General features: G+C 44.7%; 2 protein-coding genes across 7 annotated transcripts in view; both read left to right on the top strand.

Annotated features, from left to right (window-relative positions):
* The first annotated feature begins 7,096 nt into the window (after positions 1-7,096).
* On the top strand, positions 7,097-10,073 carry LOC100838013 (probable flavin-containing monooxygenase 1). The gene is made up of 5 exons (XM_003573674.3): positions 7,097-7,561; positions 8,398-8,635; positions 8,854-9,029; positions 9,135-9,487; positions 9,579-10,073. The coding sequence occupies exons 1-5, from the start codon at positions 7,121-7,123 to the stop codon at positions 9,928-9,930; spliced, it is 1,560 nt and encodes a 519-aa protein (XP_003573722.1). The 5' UTR covers positions 7,097-7,120; the 3' UTR covers positions 9,931-10,073.
* A 1,751-nt stretch (positions 10,074-11,824) lies between these two features.
* The window catches only part of LOC100837705, a 28,306-nt gene continuing 21,427 nt past the window's right edge, over positions 11,825-18,703 (top strand). For 3 of the 6 annotated variants that reach the window (XM_003573673.4, XM_024460931.1, XM_014901074.2), the window contains exons 1-9: positions 11,828-12,104; positions 12,202-12,375; positions 13,476-13,571; positions 13,983-14,052; positions 15,897-16,030; positions 17,387-17,527; positions 17,616-17,773; positions 17,875-18,031; positions 18,111-18,209. In XM_003573673.4, the coding sequence (XP_003573721.2) occupies positions 11,931-12,104; positions 12,202-12,375; positions 13,476-13,571; positions 13,983-14,052; positions 15,897-16,030; positions 17,387-17,527; positions 17,616-17,773; positions 17,875-18,031; positions 18,111-18,209 (1,203 nt within the window). In that variant the 5' untranslated portion in view covers positions 11,828-11,930. Of the gene's footprint in view, positions 12,105-12,201; positions 12,376-13,475; positions 13,572-13,982; positions 14,053-15,896; positions 16,031-17,386; positions 17,528-17,615; positions 17,774-17,874; positions 18,032-18,110; positions 18,210-18,703 lie in introns of all 6 variants that reach the window. The other 3 variants (XM_024460932.1, XM_024460930.1, XM_024460933.1) reach the window with 2 other exon arrangements.

The following is an 18,703-nucleotide window of genomic DNA, read 5'->3' as shown; positions in this document are numbered from 1 at the left end:
TGTATTGTTCTTTGTGGGCTCGGATTACAGCCCCGTGGGTCCGGGTCTGCGCTGGCCTAGTAGGTAGTAGGCTGTTCCCGGGTTCGCCTGGCTGGGCCCGAACCCGAAACGCTCAGTTGACCCGGGCGGCTTAAAAACTTTTTTTCTCCTTTATAATGAAAATAACATGTAATAAGATTTTAAAAAAATCCATATCTCTTAATTGTTTCCGAAATCGAAACAAGCAAATAAAATATGCATTCACACTAGAAAAATATTTCGAACAAATTTACAGCATTTGTTTTCAAATTTGAACCAGTTAAAATCCCAACCTCGTTAGAATTCAAATTACATTGAAAATCATCAACGAGCATAATTGATCAAAATTACACAAATAGTGAACTATTGGACAATCTTGTCTTTTTTCTTTGTTGTCTTCTCTTTCCTCTTATACGTTTGGACCTCATCGTGGCTGCTTCTGGCGTAGGCCCCGTCTTGTGTGGGTAATTTTGACTTCTTTCTTGTCTGGATCGTCCGTCTTGCCACCTCTTCTTCTTGCCTGGTCGTGGGATCGGGAAAACCTTTATAGTCTTGTTGTGAAGTTACTCCGTCAACCCCAACAATGCCCCTTTTGCCTCTCCTCACGACTACGCGGTTTTTCACTATCGAGTCTTCTCTGAAGAAGACTTGTTTGCATTTGGAAGCAAACTGCCATGGTTCAAGCAGTGCCGAGATTCTTTTGACGTTCACCTGATGACGGGAAACCCTTCTATCTCGTCCCCGCACTTTGCACACGCTTTGTACCCATGTGTTGACTGGCAGGATGAGTTCCCGTTCGCCAGGTAGTCATGCACACATGTCAGGAGAGCTGCTCAAAGGGTGAACTCCTCCATCTTATGAGCTCCCAAACCTTTCGACCCTTCTCCCAAAGCTCCTTGAGCTCATCCTTCAGCAGCTCCAGATACACGTTCAGATCAGCTCCAGGCTGCTTAGGGCCTTGTATGAGCATTGATAGGTGGATGTACTTCCTCTTCATGACAAGCCACGGGGGGAGGTTGTATATGAACAGGATCACCGGCCATGTGATGTGATTGCTGCTTAAGTATCCGAACGGATTGATCCCGTCGGTACTCATCCCGAACTTGACGTTCCTAGGCTCTGTGCCGAACTCGGGGAATTCGTCGTCCAGAGTCCTCCATTGAGCCACATCTGCGGGGTGTCTGAGGACTCCATCATCGTTCCGGTACACGCCCTCGGGATCGATATCCGCCTGAGTCGCGTCGTGGTAGACGAACCACCTGGCCTCCTTCTTGTTATGGAACCAACGCTCCAGCTTGGTGCCACACAGGAGATACCAGACCGTCTTTGCCGTCGGACCACGCTTCACTTCTTCCTCCTCGCCGCCGTCAAGGTTGGGGTCTTTCTTCCTGTATCGAGATGTTTTGCATACTGGACAGTTGTGCATGTCTTTGTAGTCGCCCATATATATGATGCAGTCCAGCGGACAAGCATGGTATCTGATGACCTCTAACCCGAGGGGGCATGTAACTTTCTTCGTCTCATACGTGCTCTTAGGCAACTTGTTGCCCTGAGGAAGTACCGTACGTAGGTAACTCAGGATCTCCGTGAATCCCGAGTCCACGATGTTGTATATTTGCCTTTATACGCAAAAGCTCGAGCGTTACTTCTAGCACACTGTTATCCACACCGGCATTTTCATATAACGGTGTCTCGGCATCCTCCCTCAGCTTCTCGAACTTACCGGACACCCTCTCATCCTCGGGGTCATCCAACTGATTCTGCAGATGCTGATCGTCCAGCATTTCAACCATCCTACCGGTTGGAACGTCCTGTACTGGATCCTCGCCACGGTATGCTTCTCCACCATGCTGGTCGTCAGACTCCATGTTTTCCATCTCAATGCCGTCATCGACTTCAATGCCATCCTCCCCGTGAGAAGTCCACCTTGAATAACCAGACACAAATCCCCGCATGAGCAAGTGCATCTCGACATCCTCTGGCTCGTACAACTTGCTATTCCGACATCTCACACAGGGACAACACATCTTATCACCATCTTTCCTATGCATATCTTCCACGCCGGCATCGACAAAAGTCTTCAGCCGCTCTATCCACTCAACACGTAACCTGTCCTCGTACATCCAAGCACGGCCCATCGAGCTACAACACAATTTTAAAAAAAAACGAATCAGCTTGATCGACAAAAATGGAAAATTTCGGTATGACCTTTGCTAAAAAAATAGCATTTTGCACTACGAAATTCGATGCCTGCATCAAAAACAAATTACTCATACCCACATCGGCACGACGGCCGGTATCACATCACATAAGAAATACACGGCACGAAGGCCGGTGTCAACACACATTTACTATGCTTGAACATGCACGTACACCGGTCCCAAGGTTAAACTTAACCCTAGGGCTAACCCCAGGGGCTAAGCTCCCCCATAAGCAGCAGTGGCCATGGACTCTAGAGAGAGAGCTAGAGAGAGAGAGCTGCAGAGAGAGAGCCAGAGAGAGAGAGCTAGAGAGAGAGGGAGCTCATCGGAGCAAAATTAAAGCGAGAGAGAGAGGGATCCGGGAGGAGGGCAGAGCTATGCTGCGGGGGAGCCACGGATAGAGCGGGGGCAGACCGGGGGAGCCGCTACAGAGAGATAGGGGCCGAATTTTCCGCCGGTGGCCACGGCGCTATTAGTGGCGATTTTGCCAAATTGGAGAAGAATAGGAGGAGGAAGAAGGGAGAGGAAGAGGGAGGAGAAGGGGGGAGAGCTACCTGCCGGCCGCCGCCATCAATTTTGGCAGGGCTTCGCCGGCACAAGTGAGGAGAGAGCCGCTGCTGGTCCAGACAGACGCGCGAGCTCGACCAGCTGGGGCTCGCACACAGTACTTATATATAGGAAGATCACCAGTGGCGGGTGTAAGGATAAACCGCCACTGGTGACTTCCAGCGACGGGCGGAAAAATAAACCGCCATTGGAGGACTCAGTAGTGGCGGGTTAAAGGAGGCCCGCCACTGGTGCTCTCCCCCTAGTTTCCCCGCTTTAGTCCCACCTCGCTAGTTTACATGAGTTCCGACCAACATAAAAAGGATTCCGCCACCCCACTTATCGGTGGTTACTACTCAGTGCTCAGTGCGTTCCTGTTCCGGTTGAGTACTAAACGAATGATCGGGCGGTGCTTAAGCGGTTCAGGGAAGGCACTGTGACTGAGTAGTACCATCATGTATCAGGTGGTCTACCAGTGGCGGTTCTTTTTTACGGCCGCCACTGATGGTTGTTAGGGTTTCCATGGCCATTTCCAGTGATGGTGACAAAACACCGCCACTGGTGATGAACCACCAGTGGCGGTAACTTGTTTCGGAATAATATTCACCGCCACTGGTGCCTCACGGTCACTGGTGTCGCTCGTGGATGCCTCGAGAGGCTCCCAGTGACGGTGTGTTCTTTGATCTGTTTTAACCGCCGCTGGAGGGGGATCACGGATGGGGGTTTTGTAGTAGTAGTGTGGTAAAGAGATTTCGGAGGAGAATTAATTATGTTGTACTTGCCTCTGTTTCAGTCTCATTTTGTTGGGGAAATCCTCGGAGAAGAATAGGACCGAGTGGTGACGCCTTTCGTGTTACGAGGTTCGCTATCTGATTGGATCGGTACTATAGGATCTGGATCTCAAACTGGGAGGAGTTTGTTCTCGGATTGGATACAGTTTTTTTTAGTGGATTTACACAACGGCGTGCACCGCGTTGGAGTTGCCAGCGGCGCCTTCGGCCGCATGCACCAGCCCGGTTCCGTTCCTACGCTCGCTCTCGCACGCATGCACATGCCAGCTCCAGCTCCCTTCGCAGACCACGTAAGTTTTCATGCGCCGGTGCGGCCCACCAAGCACACGCACTAGCACAGCCCAATATAGTACAGCAGCGTGGCACATGTTTTCTCAGACCGGAGCTATCTTGTTTTAGAATTTTCTTCACTAAAAAATAGCACCAATTTTTCTCACGTATAATATTTTGGAGCAACCATCTGATTTTATTGATTCATGATACAAAGAACAAAAAAACCGATACACGAATGACCACAAACAAGATATTCAACAAAACCAAAAGCTTCATTGTAGTCCCTCGAAATAAACTTCTGTTGATCCACCTTTTGCATCTTGATGCTTCTCCATGTATTTTCGTTGACAAATTTGCAAAATATCGTGCTTGCACAAACTGAACTAACCACAGAGGTTTTGAAAAATTATATGAACAGCCCACCTCAAATGGTGGGAACCTAAAATTATTGAAGGCATCATGGTCGGGGTCATACCCTTGCAAGACAAGCTGTAAAATTACTTCTCCGTCGATGAATCAACAAGAAAAAAAACAAAAACACGAAAAGACATGTTATGAGAAAACAGTGACTCCATGACACTAATATGTAAAATTTCACCAGTATACACTCAAGTATCAAAAAACAGTGTCACCTCCGCATAACCGGTTTATTTGTGCATAGTGCTTATACATGGCTATTTACCAACTTGTCAGTCTATCGAATCTCACTTGCCGACTTAGTTATGCCTACTTGTCAGTTTATCCACGTCTATTTACTAGCTTATTCACACGTATTTTCCATGTTAACTATGTATGCATGCCAAGTTAACCATGCTTACTTGCCAACTTAGAGATGTGTCCACTTACTAGTTTATCAACGACTACTTGACGTTCTATACACGTCTGCTTATGAGTACCAAAAAATATGGCGATTATGACCAGACAAATATGACAACTAGGTAATACATGACAAGGTAGTTAGTAGTTCATGACATGACAACTATAACCTAACATAATGGCAATTATGACCAGACAACTATGCCCCGCCGCCGCCTACTCCGCCGCGACGACCCTCTCCCCCGCCGCCTGCTCCAGAGCCCTACGCCTTGCCCTGACACGCCAAACGTCGCCGCCGCAGCCTGCTCCGTGTCGCCACTTAGGGGCCGTGCCCTGTGCCTCCACGCACCATCGCAGCCTGCTCCGGCGTCATGATTCGGGGGCCGCGCCTTGCGCCGCTCAGGATCTGGGGAGGAGATTAGGAGAAGCAGAGAGAGGACGCGAGGAGAAGAGACAGAACGAGCGAGGTAAAACGGGATCGGGGAAAGAATAGAGAGGGAGATCGGACGGTCTTCACTGGCGCCGCACGGGCCGGAAGACTAGGTGGGGCACGTGCCCCACTTAGAATTTCTGATTTTTAAAAAAAATTCTAAAGACACAAGGACGATAATCCACAAGACCACAAGCCCGTCTTCCTGGGAGTCCACTCAAACCGAGTCGGGTCATAGCGTCTGCTGGGTCGACGCGGCCTCTTCACCTGTGGCCCTCCGAGTCCTGGATCTGGGCCTGTCTTTCTCTTTCCGTCCTTCTTTCTGCTGACGTGCTGCTGGTCTTTCTCCACTTCGACCTGGTCTTCTCCGATTCATTCTCTTCTCTGGTTCGACCACAAGAGGATTTGCATAGCCTAAGCTAAATGGGTCGGCCCTGGTGTCAGAGGCTTCGTGGGCCAGAAGAATTTGGCCCGATGCAGCATGCCAGCTCATTCCCATCCCTACATTTAGATCATCCGAATGTTTGTTTACTCATGAGTCATGCTCCCGTTCGTAGTTCCATTGATTTGTGCTCTCTTCCTTCCTTGTAACACCATCTCTTCGTTTTCAGTCGATCGCTTATCTCTCGCAAATGACTAAGGGTGTGGTGATTATAGACGAGGGGACAAGCTACAACTTTGCGAAGAAAAACTACGGAGATTTTAGTTGATACAGTATTACGTTGCATTACATGAGAAAATCGTCGATGTTTCAAGAAAATGTTACAGCAAGATACCATTAAATTGCAAGAAATGCACATGATGGCGTTGTCGCCGCTGCATCTCCACCACGCACTAGTGAGTACCGATCGACGGATCTTTGTTGACCCCGATAAAAATATCATGGCGTTCATCGATCTCTATTATTTTGATTTTGTCCAGATATGCTGTGTGCTGGCCACCTTGGATCTGCAGAAAACAAATCACGCGTGACCTGCGCGCAAGCTGATAAACAAAACACAAGAGTTAACTGTTAACTACATGATGCAGTAACTAGCTAGAGTCTAAACGTATGCGGTAATTGGTAGAGCTGGTAAGGAACAACAGAACAAGCACATGGCATTCAAATCTTAGCCGCCACCACTATCGTCTACGACAAATGAATGCGGTAATTGGTAGCTAGACCTGGTGAGGAGGAAACAAAACAAGTACAATACAAGCAAATCTTAGCCGCCGCCGATAGACCAGTGAGGAGCGGTGCAAGGATGTCCGACGTGCGGCAGCAAGCTTGTCCTAACATGACTTTCTTTAGGGGGCCTTTTTTTGTCTCGGCAAGCAACGGTTATTCGGAGATAGGCTTCAGCTATCTAGCATGTCTATGTAGGCACATTTCGCTTTGTTTTCTAAATCGTTTAGAATATTTTCCTCAAAAAAAAATGAATCCTGGGACATGGCGTCTATATACGTGAAAGTACAAGTACTGTGGGTTGCAAAAGAAAAAGAACAAAAAGTTAACCTATATACGGCCATTTTTAGTGGGTTTCCCCTAGCACTAAATGATTATATAGCACTAAAAGAAAAGGAAAGATGCGAGTTACATGTTTTTTTTACTCTCAACTTATTTATTTTGAAACAATAAGTACAACATGTAGAATCGCACATATGACACATGGATACCGTTAATTGCACATACTAATATGACAAAAAGGCCGTCCCGAAAGATTGTAAACCTGGAATCGGGAGCTTAACAAAGTCATTACATGCACGTCGGTGTCCACAGGCTTGTCTAGAACTTTGGACTTTTGGATGCATAAGAAAATAACTCACGCAGGAAATGAGCCTCCAATAAAATACTAGATTTTGGTTGATTGCTAAATACAAAGAATATATATCTGTATACGATGGGCCTATATACAATAACTTATCTACAACCGCCTTTGGTGACATGAAGCGAAGTAGCAAACCATTGCTCTCCGGTCACCCTATAGGCCGGCTATAAGTAGACACCACCGCTGCCTTTGAAAACACACAGCACCAAACCCTTCTTGCTAGCAATACTAGCCGGGATGGAGAATAGGAGGGTGGCCATCGTCGGCGCCGGGGTGAGCGGCCTGGCGGCATGCAAGCACCTGCTGGAGCGCGGCTGCCGGCCCATCGTCTTCGAGGCCGACACGGGCCTCGGCGGCGTGTGGGCTCGCGCGCCGGAGTGCACGTCCCTGCAGACGCCGCGGCCCATGTACCAGTACTCCGACTTCCCGTGGCCCGAGTCCGTGACGGAGGTGTTCCCGGACCACCGCCAGGTCATGGACTACCTCGGCGCCTACGCGCGCCATTTCGGGGTGCTCGACTGCGTGCGGTTCGGCCACCGGGTGCTCGGGATGGAGTACGTCGGCGTCAGCGAGGAGAAGCTGGCGGGGTTCCAAGAGTGGGGCGGCAGCGGCGAGGCGTTCGGCTACGGCGATGGCGAGTGGCGCCTCGAGGTGGCCGACGCTGATGGACACGTGGAGGTAAAGATCTATTTGACTCCCCAAATAGTAGGATGCATGTGTGTGCAGAAGGAAAGAACAGATTTTAAATAGGTGGTGGTCTGTGCCGTGTGGTTTGGTCGCGGCCGGATGTACTCACCAACATGTGGCCTTGTAATGACCGTTGGTCCTTCTCATCAAAATAATATGGTAGGAAAAAAGTGATTGGTAGCAGTATAAAAATTTCTAAATATAGTGATAATCGTATCATCTAACTAGTCTTAGTATTTTTATGTTCACTAGACAAAGTTAGAGAATTTTGATTACCCCATTTTGTAAAACATAATTTATTCATTCGGCAGTGAAGCTAGAATTTTCTTATACCGATGCATCGAGTCATTTTTATTTCCATAGTGAAGCCCTTTATCCCGAGGAGTATAAAATTACAAATTTAATTTGAGCTGCTTGTACAGGAAACAATGTTATTTAATAGGGGTTGCCTGTTTATTGATGACTTTAAAAAAACAAAAAAGCTTCGGTCACACCTTTAGATTAATATTCAAACACCTCTATCCATGGACAACTTACAAACTAAATATTGCACCTATCGCTAAAGTTGCACATTATCGAAGAGTGCATGCATATTCTTTCCAAACGGAGAAAGACTACAATTTTAGGCTCTTTAATGCTCAATTTCAGGTGACTGAAATTTTTATTAAAAAACAAAAGGCAACCGAAAATCACAGCATATTTATTTATTTGTTCTTTGAAAAGGAGCATAACGCCCGGCCTCCGCATCGACAGTTGCACACAGCCATAAAAGCATATTTAATTAGCATAATTCACATAACTCGGTATATATTTTTTCCCTTCTGCAGACACACGATGTAGATTTTGTGGTACTCTGCATCGGAAGGTTCAGTGGTGTGCCCAACATACCCACTTTCCCTGCAGGGAGAGGTCCAGAAGCATTTGATGGACAAGTGATCCACTCCATGGACTATTCCAAAATGGGCAGCGAGAAAGCTAAGGAGATGATCAAGGGCAAGCGTGTGATTGTAGTGGGATACCTGAAATCTGCACTTGACGTTGCTGCTGAGTGTGCAGAAACCAACGGTACAGAATATGCAAATTCTTTCACTTCCGTTAAAGAAACATCCAATGCTTTCCTCTTAGCAAAACTAGCTATACACGCCATATTGTTTGTCGATATACCACATCTATTGCAATTTGTATGAATCATCCTCATGATTCTGTGCATTGTGTATATTCTTCAGTTCTGTAGGTGAAAAATTAGAGAATGCTAACTTAATTACAATTTGTTGGTATTGTAGGTACTGAGCAACCATGTACGATGATTGTCCGAACAAAACATTGGATCCTACCAGACTACTATGCTTGGGGTGTCCACATATCAAAGCTGTACCTGAATCGCTTCTCCGAACTCCTTATTCACAAGCCCGGTGAAGGCATGCTCCTTAGCCTCTTGGCTACCATCCTGACTCCATTGGTACTGCAAGACGACATGTTACTACTCTTATTTGAGTTTGATTTGTGCACTTCAGCTTTAAAATAAATCTGATCCATAAATGGTTCCTTATTTATACATGAATAGAGGTGGATGTTTTCAAAGTTTGCTGAGAGCTACTATGCCATTCCAATGAAGAAGCATGACATGGTGCCTGACCATAGTCTTTTTGAGGCATTAGTTACATGCCTCATCGCCATTACGCCCAAGGATCACTACAAGAGACTGGAGGAAGGTAGCATTGTTCTGGAGAAGTCAAAGACTTTTAGCTTTTGCAAGGAAGGCGTGCTTCTTGAAGGACAATCTTCTCCGATAAAAAGTGACATAGTGATTTTTGGAACTGGGTTCAAGGGGGACCAAAAGATCAAGGATATGTTCAAATCAGAGTACTTTCAGAGTATTGCAGTGGGGTCAACATCCACAACTGTGCCTCTTTATAGGTCATTTTACTACACATTTGCTTCTACACATATTGGGAGTTTCGGATCTAGAATAGTTTTTTAATTTTTTTAAATTTTTTTTTTTTTGCAGAGAGTGCATACATCCTAAGATCCCGCAGCTTGCCGTCATCGGTTATTCAGAGAGCTTAGCAAATCTTTACACAACAGAACTTCGTGTCAAGTGGTTGACACATTTCTTGGATGGTGGCTTTAGATTACCATCTATAGAAGCAATGCAAAAGGATGTCCTTGAATGGGAAAAATTCATGAAGCGCTATTCCAGTCAGTACTTTCGTAGGTCCTGCATTGGAATTCTTAACATTTGGTACAACGATCAACTATGCAAGGATATGGGATGCAACCCGAGAAGGAAGAGTGGTTTTTTTGCGGAGTTAACTGAGGTGTATGGTCCGGGAGATTATGCTAATCTCCACCCCAAATAAAAGTATGTCTTGGGTTTGCATTACTGTTACGGTTTGTTTAGTAAGAGGTGTTACCACTTGACAGAGCTACACGTTTGTGCTTGTCCATGTAAATCTTATAATTTGCAATAACAATACCATTATGTCCGGCCTTGTACCGTATATAAAGCATGTCTCTAAGCAAAAGAACTAACATGACACCCTATTTAACGAGGAAACAGGAAGATATCTTATCTTGAAGTAGATAGATTACTAAAAAACACATTTCCGTAATCGGTTTGGCGGGTAGGTAGTTTACCCATCAGTACGGTGAGGACATGATGACTTCAATCGGCAAAGTCCGGATGAACAACAACTGCACCATTGTCCACCCATGGATCAGAAGAGGTGCCAAATATGATCACTGAGGGTCTTGGTATGTGCTCATCGGCGATCTGTCAAACGGTCTGGTTTTCCTTCCCCTAATACAATGTATCATCATGGAACCTTGGCCCAAAGGAGAACTACTCTCTACCCATGGAGAGTAGCAGGGAGCTGATGAAGGCACCAACAATGATCCAACAACGTCTCCACCTTGATTTCCCCCTTCCAAGAGGAAGAATTTCTCATAGTTTCGCTCTCTGTTGTTTTTCGTCTCCTTCCAGACGTAACCTGTTATGGGTATATATAACGAAAACCCTAGATTAGGGGTACAGAGGAGCATGTCAAAAGGCGACGGCAATGAAGTCCCTTAGCTCCTAGGCGCGTGAGGCAGGAGGTCCAGGGCGCCTGTCACGGCCGCTTGGGTGCCGGGGGCTCCCGCTTGGCTGATTCCGCCCACTACTTCGTCCTTCCAAGTTACGATGACCCTAATTTTCGGGGATTTGTATATGTGTTTATAATTGGTGTTTTGAAAAGGAAATATGGAAGCACACGGTAGCCACTGGCGGTGCCACTGCCCGACGACTTTGGACAACCGCTCGGGCTCAACAAAGGAATGTACTACTTATTGATGTAGTTATCCGGAGGTCTAGCTAGTACTAGATGTTTTACTTAAAAAAAATGCCGATATACAAAGGTTTTGTTTACGCTGGCTCCGCCACTGCCACACTAGTCGAAACAACGAAGAACAGTATGTCCAAGATAAATGTTGCACCGCAATGTCCTTAGTGGACCACAATCGGTGACCACTCGCTAAAAACGGAGAAGGAGCCCTCGCGGATGATCTGTCGAGTGTATAGTTGGCCATCGGGCCGGACACCGCCTGGCCTAGGATGTATGGGCTTAATTAGCCCAGGCAGGCCCCTCAGGCCCGGTCGCAAAGGAGCTAGGTCGGCCTCAAAATGCGGCCTGAAGATCCAGGTGCGGCATGGAAACTCTACGGGCCCAGCTAATCCTTTAGGACAAATGTACAAAAGATAAAAAAAAAAGGCCTGAGTTGGCCAAAGCTTTTGGGAGATGATAGACAAAATGTAGAAAATGAGTTGGGTTAGGCCAGAATTGGGAAAGAGGACGAGGAAAAGTAAAAAAACTAAAAAAGTAGTTTTTTTTTTCTGAGAATAACCCATAACTTTATTTAAATCCATCATTGTTACAGATACAATGCTTTTGATGATTGACCAAATAAATTACAAAGCAACTCTTATAACTAAAAATTATAAATGGTAATTAGGCTAGACTGGCTCGCTAGCTCAGGGTGGAAGGTCAGACACGGCTGAAAAGAGCCACGGTCCGGCCCGGCCCGATTAGCTCTGTGCCGGGCCGAGCCCATCTCAGGCCTGAACAGCCGAGCTTCCCGGCATTTCTCTGGGCCCGGGACCGATAGGCATGGCGAAGCATTTTCTAAAAAGAGACGTAAATGGGCTACAAGACATGAATCCCGAGCCCAACAATTCCTAAACCCTTTGCCAAAAGTTTCACATCTCCGTGATTGTGAACAACACAAAACCCTCTGCTCCCACTGTCTCACCCTTCTCCGGACCTCGCCTCACCTCCCCGCTCCGGCAAACCTAGGGTTTCCGCGTCACTGCTGCTCACCAGCCATGGCGAGCGGCGGTGCCATCGCCTCCGCCTCCGGAGGCACCCACCCCTCCACCTCCGGTGGCGCTGGCGCCAAGACTGTGGCCACCTCGCTTTGGTGGGACCCCTTCGTCGACCTCTCCGACGACCTCGACCGCGCCGCTGCCTCTCCCTCGACCCCTATTTCGGATGCCCTCGTAAGCTCCTTTCCGTTCTACCACTCTCCGCACCATCCTCGTCCACAACCACTACTGTGCCGTAATTAACCTGCTGTTCCCGGCTTCCGTGCTGCAGGCGGAGCGGATCAAGGACCACCATGCGTGGTTCCGCGGTGCGGTATCCATGTTTGCGAAGCCAAACGAGGCGTCGAGGAGGGCACTGGATGCCGGCCAAGTTGCTATTGGGACGCACTGCCTCGCAGTCAAGCCCGACCTCAAGAAGGCTGCGCTTCGCATGAGCAAGTGCCTGGTAATTTCTCGCTGCATCCCCATTTCGTGCTTCTGAGTGGTCTGGGGAGCAAAGTAGACTGATGAATTTGGCCATTAGTTCAAAGCACAAGCGATGCTGTGCTTATCATAGAATTGTTGGATAGAGTAGTGAAACCTTTAAGATGCCTAAATAGACTCTGCATGAATGTTGGGATTATTCAGTACTCCACTGTGACTGGAACAGTGCACAAGAAGGCACTAGTGGTTGGTCATCCAGTGTGTAGGACACCTAGGTGAATGCGTAGGAAGAGTATGTATGTATCGGCGGGCAGGGTTGTTAGAATAGCTGAATAAGCCAGCACAAAATGAAAAAAGAACAAAGTAAAATGGAGCGATAGGACACCTCCAGTCCTCCACACGAACTCTGTACTCGTACGTGCAGCGCCTCCGGCCGACCGTTTTCCCTCTCTGGGGAGGAGGATCTCAAGGAGATGGGAGCTTGAAAGATCTAATTCAGAGAAGGGCGATTATGGGATCCAGTGAAGGAGGCAGCATAGGAGGCAATAATGATTGGTGTTGACATTGTTGTAACATGGGCTCATCGCCTAGCCAATCAACTATGGAAGTCACGGCAGAGGAAGTGCGTCCTAGAGCTTCCTTTGTAGACCCGCCTTTTACAACACTGGGATGGAATGCTGAGTAGTACCATTGCAGTTATACACAGCCACATCATTATTAGGGAATCCTTATTTTGACAATTGTTGAATAAGTGGTTGGAAAGATGAATGCCACCCTTGATGACAATATCCATGATATCCTGCTATGTGATTTTAGTTTAAAGGTCACAGTTCTATTTATCATTGGTTTAACGTAACAAGTGTTGTATATGATCTTCATCGCCGTAATCACTTACATGAGCTTAACTTTTTCTGGTTGAATTACGTACAACAATGCAAACACAACGAGTAAAGAACATACCATAAGTATAATGCTTTATGGCATTATTGTTTCTCAGGTAAATATTCTTAAACTTGTTCTTCCCATCTTTTCTCGCAAATTCGTGAACTCTGGAGATAGTTCTTAACAAAAAGTTGTGCGCTTCTGCTGTAATGCTGCATTTAATTTTCTATATTTCCTCAGAACTTGGATGAGGTGCAGTCATACATTCTGGTTAAAAGATCTTTGGAAAGCACTCCGATGACCCATGATGCTGATGCCGAAGAGCTTCTTCGTCTGGTATGTTCTTGCGAGTTCAAATTTTCTTTTCAAACAATGTTCCTGTGAGTTCAAAATTTCTTTTCAAACAATCTTCCTGTCTCTAATCACTTTTTTTGTGTAGTCTGCAATAGTTTTTTTTTAATGATGTTCCCTCTAGTTTTCTTCTCTTTCACATCATCTGTTGTGAGATATTCTGGTTGCCATTCAAATAATAGATCTTTTTTAAGTTACATAACTATTATTGGTTGTTTATTTTGACTATACCGCATTACCGCTAAATGGACGCTTTGCTGCATCCCAAAAGTTCCAAATATTTGATAATTCACATCATACCAAACAGCGGTTGAACAAATTTTGTTTGCCAAGTTATTGTAAGTTAATAACAGATGCTTGTTTCTCTCTCTAATGAATCCATTTTCTTTATTGAAGGTATCTCTACAGTATTATCTTGAGCGCCAATGCTTGCTGAAGTGCATTCGAAGAATCTTTGTTCATGCCAGTAAGTTTGTATTGATAGTTGAGGAAAAAAATATGGTAGAATGATTTAACCATTTTTATTCTTGACCCCGTACTGCTTTTATTCTAAGTATATATGTTCTATAGTTCACATGTGTTCCTATGAGGCTATGATATTATCCACCATTGGTGATTGTTTCCAGATATGGTTTGCTATATCTTTGTCAGCAGAATTGTCATTTTTTATACTCCCTCCGATCCTAAATTGTTGTCGAAATATTACATGTATCTAGACGCCTTTTAAGAATAGATACATTCATATTTGGAAAAATTTGAGTCAAGAATTTAGGATCAGAGGGAGTACTTTGCAATGCCGTCTAATCATGAATCAAGTATGGTTACCTTTCTTTTTTGTTTGACAGCAGTATGGTTACCTTTCTTTATTTGCTACAATTATGATTTTCAGGTCTGATCTTAGAAACAGTGCATCTACATGATTTTATCATTTCAATCGTGGTCCAGGAAATGATGAACCACTCACTTAAACTTGTGCAGTGTGTGCATAACCCATGTGTTAGGGTTAGGCAACAACATGGGTGGGATTGGGCCGAGGATGTCTCTGCTTGATTGGAACTGAAAGCTAATAAGTAGGGAATATTTCTGGAGAAGCATGGAAACCTTTTCATTTTAGGCACCATGGAAGTTACCAACAATTTGCTAAATACCCCCCCATAATTCCCCAGCTTGCTCTTTCGTACATACTCTTTTCTTCACCTCCTCTCCACCTGTGCTGTCTCCCATTGTTTCTTCCACCCGTGGCACTCTCCCTCTTCTCTTGCACCCCCTCTCTTCCATGTCAGGCACTTTGTTGCTATCTCCTTATTCTGTTAGTTGGGAGTTGGAGTGAAGCGGGGAGATAAGAAGGGTCTCCCCCTGGCAGCAGCCGCCTCCGATGGTGCTGCTCGACCTGCTTGTCAAGGAATTGAATTGGGAGTTGGAGTGAAGCGGGGAGACAAGAAGGGTCTCCCCCTGGCAGCAGCCGCCTCCGATGCTGCTGCTTGACCTGCTTGTCGAGGAATTGAACTAACAACATCCAAATAAAACTTGAATCACATCATAAAATCGAAACTCAAATGGGATAGGGTTCGTGCTCTTGCTATACTGCAAAGGAGGATCTCCAGCGCGTTGTTGGAGTCCTGAAGGAGCCACCACACGAAGTGGGCGATGGATCGCAGCTTTGCCGCTTACAGCAATCAGAGCTCCAACCGTCGAATCTGGGAACCTTTGAATTGCCTATCAGGAGCTCGTGCTCGGGAAAATAAGCCAGAAGAACTGTGAAATGAGAGATAACTAGAGGGTTCTTTTGGCTTACTTGTCACAGCTATTGGTTAGCTAACATGGATCCTACGCCTATGTGGCATCAGTCATAGGACTCAGATGAATCACTAATTACACTACTAGGACTCAGATGTGCATTTTCGTAGCCCAGGGACTGACTTGAAACACCTCGGATACTTTTATGACTTCTGTTGTATTTTACTCTTTATTTTAACACATTTTGAATTTTGAGTAGTGCTGCAAAAAAAATAAAATTGGGGAGATTTTCATTTGATATGGGCTGCCGGAAGAGTTTTTTTTGTGCATGCTATATTCCCACTAAGGCATTCTTTCTCATAGAAAAATGTTCTGAACTATCTAAATCATTAAATGTTTCTGTAATGTAGGTAATAATTCCTATATCTAAATCTATCTTCTATCCAAATTCCAAATATACATGTTGGAAAACTGAAGTCAATATTCTGCAACTCAGATATGCTTTTCTTGACAAACTCAAACTGTTTATTAGCCTATTTGTCTCAAACTGAACGTCTCTTGCTTTCCTGTCAGCATGTACAGATGGTGGTTCCGATTCGACTGACGCCATTAAAGAAGAGGCCTCATTATTGATTAGTGAAGATATTGAACGGAGATTACTATCCATCACTGAAGATTCCCTTGCAGCTGCATTTTCTGTAAAAGGAGTATGTTATGCACAAACCTGATGCTAATTTAATGAAAACGTGGCATTGCCTGTTTTTATCAACATATTACTCCTGCAGTGTCCTGCCGTCTAATTAGACCAATGATATGTAGGTTTTGTGTTACATAAATTATATCATTGGTTCGTCTTCGAAAAAGTTTTTAATGGATCATTGATTCGTATTCGAAAAAGTTTTTAATGGTATAGATTTTGTGCCGTCTAATTAGACCAATGATATGTAGGTTGTGTGTTACATAAAAACTCATGCATGTAGGAAATCCAAGGCTGCTTCCGCTTGGCATCTTTGGGTTGACCTTGCACCTTGGTTGATAAGTTGATACCTTCCATAAGCCGACTACTCAGACTGCATCGCCAGTTTACTCTCCTTTGTTTAATGGTCCCTCCGGTATCTGTGCCATGGATCTGCTTCTTGACAAGTTCATCTGGCTTCCCCACAGCAAGTACATCCCAAGTTCTTCCTTCAGGCTTCTTTCTTGTTGGCCTGGCATTTAATTCTGTTGTTGCTGAACTCTAAGGCAAAACTTGAATCCTGATTGTGCCCTCTTGCTGTAACTTGGCAATGTTGCAGGCTTGCAGCTGAGGTCTGCAACTGGTTCACAGCTTGTGGACCCATTTGAGTGGGTATCGCTGGTGTTGATTTGGTTGATATTTCTAGATAGAAATCAATATTCTGCGAATAACAAAATACGGATTCTCCAGCTTCACTGAGAAGCCACCAATTTGGCCTTGTCTATTGTAAGTTGTAACCGCCAAAAGTCACTACTTAACTGGCCCCAAACCAGAGCAATACATGGGTGTACCAAGATTAACGTTAATACTAGATACGATCTACCAGCTTCAGTTTTCTTTACTCCTATAATGATGTCAATCGGTGGCGGCGATCCATCCATCTTCAGGACACCACTTGGATCTGGCACAAACGTTTGGGTCGCGAGACGTACAAATGTGATAGTGCAGTAATCAAACATCTGACACAGTTTTCTTATCCTTAATCCGTAAGAACACATGTGTACTGCGCTAGTTTTGTTAGTTATTAACTAAAAATGTACTAGCCAGTAGTCATGGTTTAACATAACTATATTAGGGTAAGTAGGTATAGATATCAATCAAAGTAGGCCTGGTATTCTTCATCTTCATTGTGCATGCGATGACATGCTCTTGTGTGAAATGTGTTTATATGCAATGGATCTACTTGCAAAGTGCACTACCATCTGTGAGTGTATATATATATATTCCTCTATCAGTTATTAGCTAGTACTATTTTTGTTGCATTTTGTGCACAGCTTTGTGATGTTACAGCTTTGAATCGCTCTGATATAGCTTTGTTATTTTGCAGGCAGCTGATTTGACGGTTTCTTGGCTGGAAGAAAGTTTGATTGAAATTAACTTGATTCTGGACATTGTGTTTCTTGCTATCTATGATAACTTTTCAAGGTGCAACACTGGACTGTGGATAACTTTGTGCTCAATCTTTAAGGTAATTATTTGTGTGTGTTTCGCACCCTTGCCGTTATTTGTTTTTTTCACTTGATATTCTAGTTTTGATTGAATGCTTAACCTTTTAGGATATGATCTCTGGCTCTTATGATGTTGCGAAATTTGCTGTATCTGTTGAAGCAAAAAAATCATTTCATCATGCTAAAGCTCAGCTACTTTTTGTTCTCATTGAAAGTTTGGACTTTGAAAATCTCCTCCGGATGGTTCATGATGAAGTCTCTTTCAGGTCTTGCCAACTTCCTTCATTTTATGCATTTCCATGGCCCATTAACATGTCGCAACTTGTAATTATGTGGTTTAGGACCTTACTTGATATTTTTGTCTCAGTGGAGGGTATTCCACATATTCTGTTGTTGATATTCTTGAGATGGACATTGAAGTATCAAAATTACCTGAATTTGCTGTGGAATCAGGACCACTTATTCTCGCTTGGGCAGTTTTTCTCTGCTTGGTTCTGTCTCTTCCAGGAAGCAATACCAACTTGGTAATAGTGATATTCAATCTGATACCATTTATGCCATCACAGCATACAAATACTGTGTCTCATTATCTTATGGTCTCAGGAAATTGATCATGCATCTTATGCCCAACGGGCCTTTGAGCTTGCACCGTTCAATTATTTACTTGGAGTTCTTTGCTCCAGCATCTTCAGGGAGTCAGATGTAAGCTTTCAACAGTTAAATGCTCCTTTGAATTTTCTTATGATATTGCTTATCCTTAATCCTTTTAGTTTGAAGTCGTTTGCGTTCCTCTCCTCAATGCTTTCTATTTTCATTCTTCAGATGTATAAATTGGTATTACTAAGTTTTTGTGAGGAACTAACGATGGAGGATGGACTGGAGAGGCTGGCAAAACTACTATAGATATATAATACCAGTCCAGGGATTGGATTGACATTTAGTGGGGAATCCTAAGTACATTGCCTATGAATGAATGAATGAATAATTGTGGTACTCTTAAGTATGCTGGTTATGGTCCAAAAATTAATTATTCCTAGAGAATCCTTAATTATGCAGAAAAGGTAACACATGCAATCATACTGAGTTTGACTAGCAATGTACCATATAAGAATTACCCTAGATGTTTGATAACTGTATTACTCTTGGTCTCTCACTAGTACGGTACCCGTGCATTGACGCAACCCTGTATTGTTGGG

This window comes from Brachypodium distachyon, chromosome 3 (genome assembly GCF_000005505.3).
Source record: "Brachypodium distachyon strain Bd21 chromosome 3, Brachypodium_distachyon_v3.0, whole genome shotgun sequence".
NCBI lineage: Eukaryota > Viridiplantae > Streptophyta > Magnoliopsida > Poales > Poaceae > Brachypodium > Brachypodium distachyon.
This window is presented reverse-complemented; position numbering and strand designations above follow the sequence as displayed.